Here is a 12,866-nt window from a genome sequence, read left to right as displayed (position 1 = left end):
TTGTAATGCATTTTATGTGCCAAAAACTGAAATCGAAATCTAAGATTGGTTAAAAATGAATATATTGCAATATTTCTTTGGTATTATTATAGATTAATACCTTCTGTTACCCCTCCCATCTGACCACCTCTCCAAAATATGTGATTCTACCTTTATAGACAATTGCATGTGAACAACTTGAAAAACTTTAATAAAAGATAAAAATTATTTTAGAATTTAATGTAAAATGATTTCCCATTTTGAATCATTCGAGCGTTTTAGGACAGTTACCCCTCCCCCCTTTTCCTATGATTGATAAATCCTGGGTGTTTTTTGTTTTTGTTTGTTTGTTTTCTAAAAGGTGATTATGCGTGGTTTTAAGAGGGTCTTTGTGCAATTATGAGAAGGTAGGGAGGTTGCCACTCTGACTTTGGGTTAATGATAGGGCTAAGGAAAATTATGTGTGAACATCCTGAAGACTTGATAGAAACAAAACAAAAACAATTTTAGAATTTAGAGTGGGGGTGGTTTCACATAAATGTAAAATAATTCACCATTTCAAAATGATCATAGCATTTTAGGACAGTTGACCAATTTATTTGGGGGGGGGGATTAATGATGTGCACTTTTCTTTAAACGTTTTTATGCTTTTTTTTTACATTTATGAGCTCACAGAGGAAGTTTTAGTGGGGAGCTCTACCACTTGTACTTAGCATCATTGTTAAGGCTAAAGGTTTTAGGAGGAGGCTTGCCACTCGTACCTAGGATTAGACATAGAATTAAGCGTTTTTTTTAAGAGGGTGTTTGATACCCATTGTGAAACTTTACAAGAATTATGACAGACAAAAATAAATGTTATTTAAAAAAAGTGACGTCCCTTTAACAGAAAACATGATGCTTGGAAAAATATCAAGTATTTAAATTCTATTTAAATATAAAAAAGGAAACATGTTTTTGCTAAAGCTGACAAATTGTTAAAAATTTTGAATTAATGTTATTTTGATTTTTAATTACATTTCATGTCTTTTCCTACCGTTGTTATTTTTTAACTGAGCACCTCCTACAAATATTTAAATATTGATTTTTATTTTTATTTTATTTTTTTTTAATAATCGGGTAGATTAGTTTCCATTCGATAATTCACTGAAAACATTTTTTAAGGGACAAAAATTAGAAGTGTGTGTACCGTTCGTACACGTGAACCAAAACATCATATTTCACATTTTCGCTTGTTAAAATATTTTAAAAATTACTACTACCCAATTTTTAAAAATATTTGTATGGTTGATAACAAAATAGCTCTAACTAAACAAGTAAGAATTTTTATTTATAACCAGATTTTCAATTAAAAAAAAAAATCGATTTGGAATAAAAATAAACAACAAAAACAAATGACTGTTTACACCATGTTATCGCTGATGCTATTACTAATACTACAGAAGTCTTGATTCAAATTCATAACGATTTTTTTCGGATATGTTTTTAAATTGCTACGTACCACTAGAGAAAACACTGTCCAATCATCTTTTTAACGAATAAACATAGTAAAAAGATTGTTTTATTTAATAGTGAGTGTCCGAAGAAATTTTTTTTCAAAACTTTCAATACTCATCATTTTGAAATCTTTTTTTTAACACAACAAAAAAACTAGTGGTCAAATGAATTTCGGACACTCAAAATTATTAAAAATGACATCTCTTTTGGCTGATTTCCAAATTTCATTAAAAAATTCTTAACAGAAACACGGTACGAATGTTTACAAATCAGGGAGGGTCGTTACAAAATCTTACCGAAAATGCCGTTTTATGATCACATTTTTATCACTTTATTTGCTTAAAACTCTAAAATTATATAATGTATGTTATTTACTAATTCATTTGAAAGTATTTTCATTTCTGAATAAAACGGTATTTTGAAGACTTAAAGTGCTTTGGTTTTTAAAATATGACTGTTTTAGCAGAAACCCCTTGAAATCTGTGAGTATCCAAAGCATTTTATTAGCCACGTGTATTGCTACACCAATGTGCAAGCCAACAAATGTGTCACTGTTCATTTGGGCCCCTGTCAATCTTGTATGGATGTCTACAACTCTAATCTCTGCACTGCTGATGGTGGTCTAGTGGTTAACGACATTTTTTTTTACATGGTAGTCATCACTTATCAAGGCCCAGAAGCCACTCGGGATAAGGGTTATTGCATGTACAGTAATCAATGGGATAATATCGTAGTAATCGTTAGTAATGGAGATTTGATAAACCGCACCCTTAAATAAGACACTTTATCAGGAATTTGTTTATGTTGGACTTGAAGACATCCAAGTTGTAGTCAGGTGGGAAACAGGCAAACTGATGATTTGTGTGTCCTATATTCAAATCCAATTAATTCCACAAAAATCACTTAGGATGTTGGCAACTTTCATATGGTCTCTCCTGTAGGTACCTGATGTCTTTCTAGAAAAATTCTGACTAGAAAAATATCAGGGAAACCAATGCTAACAATGGAATAGTTAGATTCATACGATATGATGATGATTACTCTGAGTGATATTTATATATTTGTCTGGAAGTTTGCTAAACATATCAAGAATCTTGATGACAACAAAGCAATTGTTCCTGATAAGATTCCAGTCATTGTCCTTATGAATTTGCTGCAGGAACTAACTCCTATCCTTACAAAGCTGTTCAATCATGGCTTGAAAGAATTATGCTTTCCATCTTCCTGGAAAACTTTTAGTCTGCTCATTATTTCAAAATACTGATGATCAATCTCCTGTGCATCATAAGATGTTTGAATCTGTGATAAATCAAGAAGTCATCAATCACCTCAACAAACGCAATCTATTTTGCGATAAATAATATAGATTTCATTAAGCAAGATCAACTGGTGAGCTGTTGACTGTAATATTGCATAAAACCAGTGACTCTTAATAGAGACTTTGTTTCTTGAAGTATCAAAAGCTCTACTTCACTAAACGTATTAGCTATTAAATATCTGGAAATGTCTTTTTAACCAACAAATCTTTCATTTCTACTAAATCCATAAAAATAAATGTTAATGTGGAGAAAGTCTTTAATGCATAGTATCAATGCCAGCATACCTCAATCTATTTTCAACCTAATTCTCTTCCTAATCTTCATTAACGACCTTTCAAATCATATTCAGAGATCATTTGTTGACATAAGTCTAAGGCAGATGACATAAGTTTATGGCAGCGCTCCAAAGAGCATTGGTGATCAAATTTTTTCTGATTCGCTCTCTTCTGATCAACTCCTTTTTTTGATAATTTCCTAAGATGGGCTTTCACTCCAGTTCTAAAACGAAAGACATGTATCTAACCTGTTACTAAGTATGCTAGAAAAAAAAATGGTTGGATCATTCTATCACTCCAGAAAGTACCTGACCACTGATGAAATCCTCTACCTGTATAAGAGTTAATGATGGAGTACTGCTGCCAGCATTCTTTTTTGCCTTGACACAATATAAAAATTCACTTTGCAATCCAGTGGAGAATGTTCTCTTCCCTTCTTCACAGAAGAGATCTGGCTAGTCTTTCTCTGCTTTGTCATTATCTCCATGAAAGATACTTGACTGAATTTCAATCTCTTATTCCTCCTTGTAAAGCATTCACACAAAGAACTTGTCTTCCTAACACAACGGTCCTGGATATGACCTTAAACTATATCCAGTGGTAAGGCCCCAGCTTGCGGGCTTTGGGGAGTGTGGAGCCACCCTTTAATTGCCATTACTCCCAGGTCCACTCTGACCCGGAGTGGTAGTACCTGTTAGGGTCCCAACTATGGGTTAAATAGAAACCGACTTGAAAACGACAAATATATTCTATTAAAAAAATCTTTCTTCAAAATCTTTGGATTCAGCATTAAATAACCTGAAAAGGGTTGATATGCCATAAAAACAACCAACCAACCAACCAATCCTAACACAACTGCAAACAACTGTCTTTTCTGATTCCATGTTCCTAACATCAAATGGGATTTCCATGAACAGTCTCTTTTTCCAAGAACTTCTCATTTATGGAACACATTATGATGACTGTTCCCTGCAGGCTACAACATGGTCATCTTCACATCCAACATCCACAAATAAACCATCCTCATCAGTAATCCAATTTTGGTCATTTCATTCATCATTTTCAATCCTCTCATAGTATTATTTATCATGAAACTGATAATTCATACATTTCATTAACCCATAGCCATTTAATTGCATAAGAAATCAACTTAAGAGCTAGAATTCATACTTCTTTTAGAAAAAATCTGTGGAAAATATCGGTTATAGGGAGACAGTTTTGTTATAACTTGTATATCAAAATTGCTATGCAACCATGTAATTGCTTGATAATTGTCTTGTCTTTTTGAAATATCTATTTTGTAATAGACCCGCAGGGCATCTGGCATTGCTTGGTCGTAAAATACACTTAAATATGATATTTTGATTAATGCAGATTTCATATTTATTATTATACTAGCAGGGGTGCCCGGCGTTGCTCGGGTGTTTGGAGGTGTATGCTGTGCAAAAAAAGCAAAAAAACAAAAAAAAATGGTTAATTTTTTAAAACTTTGACCCCTATTATGACCCCTTAAAATTTATAGTTTCGGGCTCAAATCACTTTATTAAGTTAGATCCAGGTTCAAGGAACCTATATCTAAAATTTCAAGTGTCTAGACCCAAAATTGTCGGAGGAGTTTGGTAGAGTTCTTAAAGGTCAAATCGTTGAAATTTGACCCCTTAACAGCCAAATTTCTGGCTGACACCCGTCACATCGATTTTTCCCAAATCTCAGTACCCGGTATTTCAAATTTCGAGTCTATAGACTCAAAATTGGCAGAGTTATTGCGTAGGGAAATGTACACAGACAGACAGACACACAGACAGACAAACAGACACGTTCACTTTTATAGATATATAGATTATATTGGACCCAATATATAGCAATGATTTAAAAAGTTAAAAAAAAAAAATAAATAAATAAATAACTCATGTGCCACCACCGAGAACCCAAACGTTTAGCTTACGATATATTTTTGCGTCTGCCGTTAATGACTGAACTATGAAGACATGGCTAAAAATTAAAACATGAACCAATAGCTACTACATTATGCATGCATATTCGTAATGCCAGCATTTTACCTTCACCTGGCAAATTGAATTTTTTTTTTTTTTCACTTATGTACCGATTTTCCCTGACTAAAACCCAAATATAAAGTTTCGTATGGGTTCAAATAACTTATATATGAAGTTTCATGTCTGTAGACCAAAACCTATAAGAGGAGTTTGGTAGGCAAAATTTAAAAAAAAAAAATATATACTCATACATAAATATATATATATATGGAAAGAGTTTTGTGTTTACTATAACATTTTTATGCAAACATTATGCACGTATAAATCATGTAGAATATCTGCATGAATATAATTACACGTAATAGTTAACTAAAGATAAAACGAAAAAAAAAAACAAACAAATAAGGAATTTATTAAAATGAATGTTTAAAATAATATTCAAATTAGCTAGATTTTTTGCAGATGAATGCAAAGTTGTATTTTCTTTTTAAATAAATAGAAGAAAGGGTTTTTAATATGAATATCAATACATAAAAAAATTAAATTATAGGAGTATAGATATAGGGGTGCATAAAATGGTGCAATGGAACTTCAAAACTGAACGACAAATGTGTCGCGTTCTTGCTGGAGAAATCCAGAGATTTCTATTGACAGTCACAGTAATTCCTTTGTGCCGCTTACAAAGGATACAAGGTGAATCTGCTCACCTGCTGGTACTTGTGGATGGCAATCGATAATGGCTTGATGAGAAAATTGCAAAAATAATTAGACTGCAAAAATAATTTATTATTAAAAAGAAAAAAAAAAAAATCAAGTTATAAAAGTAACCTTCTCAAGATTGAAGTTTCAATCCTCAGTGTGGATGACTGAAAATAATATTGCAAATTACTCAAGACTGATGGAATGGGAACAAGCTACCCCCATGGGATTAAATAATTCCATTAGAAATTCTGTATAGATTCCTGAGTTTAACAGAAACATTCCTGAGTTCAACAAGATACACCTGAAGAAGATCGGAGGTTACATCGACCATAACGTTATGAAAATGACATTGAAGATGAGAACAGTAGTCCAAAGAATCTAAATAATATGAAAAAAAAAAAAAAACCCATCAACTTTTAACGTCTGTGGTAGTGGTTATTTGAAGCGTAATCAAAATTCTTTATCAAGTTGTGGAATGACTTTTTTTATGAAATGTTTTATGAGTTTTTTTTTTTGTTTTTTTTTTTTTAAACATGGCAGACAAAAGCAGTTATGGATAGTTCCACTTCAGTTATTCAGATTTTATTCTTATGAGATGAAATTTCTGTGCCAGTTATTGACTATTATCCTTCCAGCATTTTCTGTTTATTTATTTCCAAAAATACGCCTACAAAACAAATTAACCAACAAATAATTTGTACGTAGTTTAGCATAGAATGACATGTTGGGAAACCCAACAATTAAAGTCTCTTTGGCTCCAGATAGCTAAACCCACTACTTGTCATGGAAAATTTTCCTTCTGGTTTGTTTTCAATTTCTCCTGTTCATCAACATAAACTTCTCTCATTGGGGTGGAAGCTTACATTACTTGAAAGCTATTAATTTCTGGAGATTTTCATATTCAGAAAAATATGCTTATATGGTAAGTTTCATTGCTTCAAGTGTTTTAACAAAGATATAGCATAAGTAGGAGTGTTAATCTAATATATAAAAGGCTATATGTCTGTCTGTTTCCATGTTTTTAAACTCTATCTCTTCTGAAATTAAAAATTGCAGAGCGGTGCTTGGGGCCGCAAATGATTGGATTTTTTATGGACCGTTCTTTTCTGGGTCTTTAGTCGGTTAAAATAGTTTTTAAGGGGGTCAAAATTGAAAAACAAATTTGTAAATTCATTTTAGTTTAATTTTTAATCAGTTCATATACTTGTCATGTTGGTACAGTGGTGATGCCCCCAGCTTTATGTGCTACAGTTTTGATTTTGGTTTCAATTCTAGTTGTTAATGGTACCCAAATACTTTTTTTACTTTTGAAATCACGACTATAATAATATTTACGAAATCTGGACAAATTAAAATATCATATTTAAGCATATTTTACGACCAGGCAAAGTTATAAGGAGAGTAGAAAGTAGATCTTGGGTTTACTTTCAGCGGACACATAACTCTCGCTTTCTTCATTTTGTCCTTTAGTCCTCACATTCCATGAGTTATGCTTCTGACAAAGAGAGGAGAATTGCTGTCTTCTGGATCAGAAGCTGTTCCTTTTTAGCACTTATTGTAGGCAAGTTTTTGACCTTGAAGTAGTTTTTTTTTTTTTTTTTTTTTTTTTTTTTAAAGCTCTTTACATCAAGTGGCTTCATGCCTTGTCTGGGGCGATTTCCATTAAAAAGAAAAAGTAGTAATGCTATGCATTAACAAAAACAAAGTTCTTATAATCCATACTAGAATTGTCCACATGAACCTATGGTGAAATGGTTATAGGCATTTTTTAACAATTGGTCCTAGTAATTAATCTATAGGTGATGATAATTAAGAATAACACTATTTAATGTTTATACTTTGTCATGGCTGACAGGATGAGAACAATCTATGTCCATGGATTAAATAAAGGGTTCGAAACTTTGTACAGGTTCTTGAGTTCCACTAGAAGGTTTGCAAGTTCAAGTTTTTGCACCTGAAGAAGGACAGCCATTACATTTATCGAAACATTGTTGTATATAAGAATGAAACTGAAAATAGTGGAAATTTAAATAATGTATGGTAGTCGTTACATGTTAACACCCAGGACCCGCATGTTGTATGCAGACAGTTGCAAGGAAACAAAGATAAGGAAAAAATTCGACTTTTTTTTTCTTTTTTTTTTTTTTTTTGAAACAGACATTTATTTACAGGTACTTCCAGAATAACGCCTTATCTCTTGTTCAAAGTCTTCTTGTACTCCAATGTGCTTAACAAAACTCTGCCATGTTGAACATTTGGTACTCTATCTTTGTCTGGCCATGTTTAGGATGTGTCTTTCCCTGTCACTTGCAGGCAACATGTGTAACATGACTATTTCCGCTTTCTCATATCCTGAATACATCTTGATTCACTGCTTCTCTGAACCTGTCTTTTTATTACTGCTGTCACATCGCACAGTCAGCTTGGTAATTTGAATATGGCTGCTGCTGCTAATCCAGCATTAGCGGCTCTGTTACAATAATATAAATCCCCAATCCTCGTCTAAAAAATTGTTGTGTTTTATTTTATTTTTTTCAAGTACTGTTTTGTTAAACTGTCCACAACTATAAAACTTACTGTCCTGAATATTTTATTGTCTTGCTAACACTGTGGCTTAGTCTTAAATCTTGATTTTAAATATGTCTCCTCCTTAACCTCTAAAACCAGAAATTATGCAATTTGATAATATTTTCTTTTCTTTTGTTTGTTTAGATCAAAAAACTCACCAGCTTTTGCGCTTTCGACGTGATCAATACCGATCTTCAGCAGTGGCTGCGAAACATTCTGGAGACATCAAAACCGCCACCAAATTTGCTCACACGGCAAAGGTTAGCAATTTCTCATATTTTTATTTGTTGTATCATTAAACGGATTAGAGATTTTTTTTTTTTTGCACTTAAAGCAAATTACATTTTTTTCTTCTATAAGATTGTGTAATTTTTATGCGCTAAACGTGTTGCTTTCATTTTTTCATATCTACTTCCTCACTATTTAATCATTAACATTATTTTTTTCTATTTTCAAATGTTCACTTTAACAATAGTCCTAGACCCGAGCTTTATCTGGTTCGTTAAAGTTACTTAGAACATTAAAAAAAAAATATTAAAAAATTGACTAAATTTTTTTTTTTAAGAAAATCAGTGATCACCATCATTTCTATCTTTATTTTTTTTTTTTTCATATGTTAGAATAAAAAGTAGAACAAAGCGTTTTTCATATCAGCAGCACAGAATGTATACATAGCGTGTGTGTGTGGTGGGGTGTGTGTGTGTGTGTGTGTGGTTATTTTTTTTTTTTTTTTTTTTTTTTTTTTTACAAAGGCATCACCACATTATCAAGGCCCAGAGGCCACTCAAGGATAAGGGTTAAAGAGTGTACAGTAGAAGTTGGTCAATATAGTAATCATTAGTAATGAAAATTTGGTAAATTTAATAACTTATATGGAACGGCTCATCAAGAACTTATTTACCTTAGACTTGAACACAACCATATTGTAGTCAGCCGGAAAGCAGGAAAACGGAAGACAATTCCACAGGCGTGCAGTTCTAAGAAAGAAGCTTTGTTCATGGAATCTATGTTTAGGTTTAGGCACAGATAAAGAGTGGGGGAAATTATTGATAGTGTTTACAGCTAGACGAGTGTTTCTTGTGAAAGTTTGGCGAGGGGGGACCATAGATTGAAGCTCAGTTGAACACTTTCCATGAAAATAACGATACATCAGAGACAAACTCGCAACATCTCTTCTGTGAGATAGAGGTTGTAAGGAGGAGAAAAGGACATCTACGAGGCTACGAAGTCTATTTTGAACTCTATCAAGGCAGGACAAGTCCTTTCTAGCAGCTCCTGCCCAGATGTGGCAACAGTATTCCATCCTTGGACGTACCTGGCTCTTATATAGATAGAGAATAGCATCAGCAGTGAGATATCTACTGGATCGATAGAAAGATCCCACCATTTTTCCAGCGGCCTTGGCAACAGATTTGATATACGTGTTCCATTTAAGATCAGGAGTAATGGTCAAGCCCAGAAGCTTGTCAAAACTTGAGGCCTCCTGAAGACGAGAGCCATTCATTTCAATTGATGACAAATGTGGATTAAAATGTTGATGATGTAAAGAGAGAAGCTTGGTTTTAGATGCATTAAAAGTAACCAGCCACTCCTTTCCCCATTGTACTACATGCTGAAGATCAGAGGAGAGAGAATTGGAGAGTACTTGCTCGTTTACTGTCTTAGATGTGGTACCATAAATGGTAGTGTCGTCAGCATAAATGTCTACAAATGATGTAAGGATATGATTTGGAAGATCATTAATGTAGATCAGGAAAAGAGTTGGGCCCAGGATGGATCCCTGAGGGACACCGGCATTAATACTGTGAGCTTCTGATTTTTGCCCCTCAACTACTACTCTTATGAACCTATCAGAAAGAAATGATTTAATAATTGAGAAGACTTTTCCAGCTATACCATAGCTAGCGATCTTATGAAGTAAACCCTTATGCCACACCCTATCAAAGGCTTTAGATATGTCAAGAGCAATTGCCCTAGAAAGATTGCCACCGTCGAGAGATTTGCTAATCCTATGCGATATAACTGTAAGGACATCTGCTGTAGATCTAGCAGAACGGAAACCATATTGAGTGTCACTAAGAAGGTTATTTTTGTTGAGATGTTTGATTACTTCTGTATTTAACACAGATTCTAGCAACTTACTCATGACGCACAGGAGACTTATTGGCCTGTACTGAGAGGGGGATGATCGATCACCTGAATTCTTAAATACAGGGCATACTGATGAGATTTTCCAGGGAGATGGGAAACTATTCTCCTTAAGACAACGTTTAAACAGTTTTGTAAGTATGGGCGCTAGTTCAGGTTGAAGTTTTTTGAGTACTATAATTGGAATACCATCAGGGCCAGTTGCTTTACTGGAATCAAGGTTTTTGATTAGCTTGGCAACATCACGTACAGATATACGTATATCACATAGCGTGTTTTCTGATACAGGAGGAATTATTTTTGTTTTATGGCATATCAACCCTTTCCAGGTTATTTAATGCCGAATCCAAAGATTTTGAAGAAAATTTTTTTAATAGAATATATTTGTTGCTTTCAAGTCGGTTTCTATTTAACCCATAGTTGGGACCCTAACAGGTACTACCACTCCAGGTCAGAGTGGACCTGGGAGCAATGCCAATTAAAGGGTGGCTCCACACTCCCCAGAGCCCGCAAGCTGGGCCTTACCACTGGATATAGTTTAAGGTCATATCCAGGACCATGTGTGTGCTTACAAATATAGATTGCTATATAAGCCCTCCCCCTTCTCGGATTGAGCACTGTCATTGATATTGCTAACTACTATTAGCACAATGCAAAGCGCTTTATGAATAAATAAATGGAGTACTTTTTGGTACTTAACAATTTTTGTATAAAGGATTGAGATATCACTTGTCAAGAACGTTCATTCCATGGTCAAGTGGTTAGAGTTCCCAGCTATGAACTAGATGGTCATAAGTTCAACTCTGACTTGGGAACGGATTCTAGCTTAGCCACACTAAAGAAATGTAATATATTGAATACTGAAACAGTCTGTGGATGACACATATAAAATCATGAATGATCCGTATCATCATTTTTATATTTAATAATTTGAATTCTACAAACTACTGTTCTTATCATGCGCGTTCTCATGGTTTGACTGTCAAACTTGGAAATCTGTACGGAATTTTGAATGGAACCTTTTATTTAATCCCTAGTGTGGCATGCTCTTATTCCATTAACCATGATTAGGTAGAAGTTTTCAAATTTTAAAATAATTTGCAATTTGTATTCTGAGAATCACTCCCACTGAGGATTGAACCTTCAATCTTTAGAAAACTGTCCTCAGTGCAGGTTATATACTAAAGATACAATTGCAAATTACTTAAGACTTCTACCTCACGTCATGGGAAATATGAAAGTATGTAAAATTATTATGATTCAAATTTTAATATTTCACTTGTTACTCTGCTCTAAATACTATTTAATAAAAATTGAATGAATACAAAACCGTTATAAAAGAAAACTTGACATTTTAAAACTAAACAAAAATTTTGATGTGAAAGTTTAACATGGATAATTTTTTTTTACATGGATAATTTTTTTTTTTTTACATGGATAATTTTTTTATTTTTACATGGATAATTTTTTATTTTTACATGGATAATTTTTTTTTTACATGGATAATTTTTTATTTTTACATGGATAATTTTTTATTTTACATGGATAATTTTTTCTTTTTTACATGGATAATTTTTTTTTTTACATGGATAATTTTTTTTTTTACATGGATATTTTTTTTTTACGTGGATAATTTTTTTTTACGTGGATAATTTTTTTTTACATGGATAATTTTTTTTTTTACATGGATAATTTTTTTTTTACATGGATAATTTTTTTTTACGTGGATAATTTTTTTTTACATGGATAATATTTTTTTTTTACATGGATATTTTTTTTTTACATGGATAATTTTTTTTTACGTGGATAGCTTTTTTTTACATGGATAATTTTTTTTTTTACATAGATAATTTTTTTTACAAACTGAGAAAGATTTCATTTTGGAATGAAAATTTATCAACTGTAGAAATTATTTATACTTAACGGTAATTCATGAGATAAATGCATGTACATCGACTAAAAAAAAAAAAAAAAAATATAGTTTCATATCCTACACAAAAATATTATGATTTCATGATGGATGGTGGAGGAAGAAACCCAGTGCGGAACCTGCTGCCCAAGATAAACATGAAAAATGTGAGAATCTATCAGATCCATTCCTTAACTCAGTTGATTCTGATTATATTATCAGAAGAAACCCGACGGTTTGTAATTATTCAAACTCTATATAGTAATCCCATCTGTTTTCAAATCCTGAGAGATAACAAAATCAAATCTGTATCTTTAACTGCACAATCACATAGTTTACTTGATAGATGGACTCAATTGACCTTTAACTTCAGTCGTTGCTATTTAAACCCAATGAACCACCAGAAAAACGTATTCCGACTAATTTAGTGTATTACAATTGTAAAATTTTATTTCGGAACTTTTCAGATGAGGATTGA

At 32.7% G+C, this 12,866-nt stretch overlaps 1 protein-coding gene across 1 annotated transcript in view; it reads left to right on the top strand.

Moving 5' to 3' along the window:
* LOC145296932 (coiled-coil and C2 domain-containing protein 1-like) overlaps window positions 1-12,866 on the top strand; it is a 178,449-nt gene that overhangs the window by 41,657 nt on the left and 123,926 nt on the right. The window contains exon 7 of the mRNA XM_080143136.1: window positions 8,476-8,591. Coding sequence (XP_079999262.1) covers window positions 8,476-8,591 — 116 coding nt within the window. The remainder of the gene's footprint in view (window positions 1-8,475; window positions 8,592-12,866) is intronic.

Source organism: Euprymna scolopes, chromosome 17 (genome assembly GCF_053919585.1).
Source record: "Euprymna scolopes isolate OS-2025 chromosome 17, ASM5391958v1, whole genome shotgun sequence".
Lineage (NCBI taxonomy): Eukaryota > Metazoa > Mollusca > Cephalopoda > Sepiida > Sepiolidae > Euprymna > Euprymna scolopes.
The sequence above is the reverse complement of the archived record's forward strand: the minus strand, read 5'-3'. Positions and strand labels throughout refer to the sequence as shown.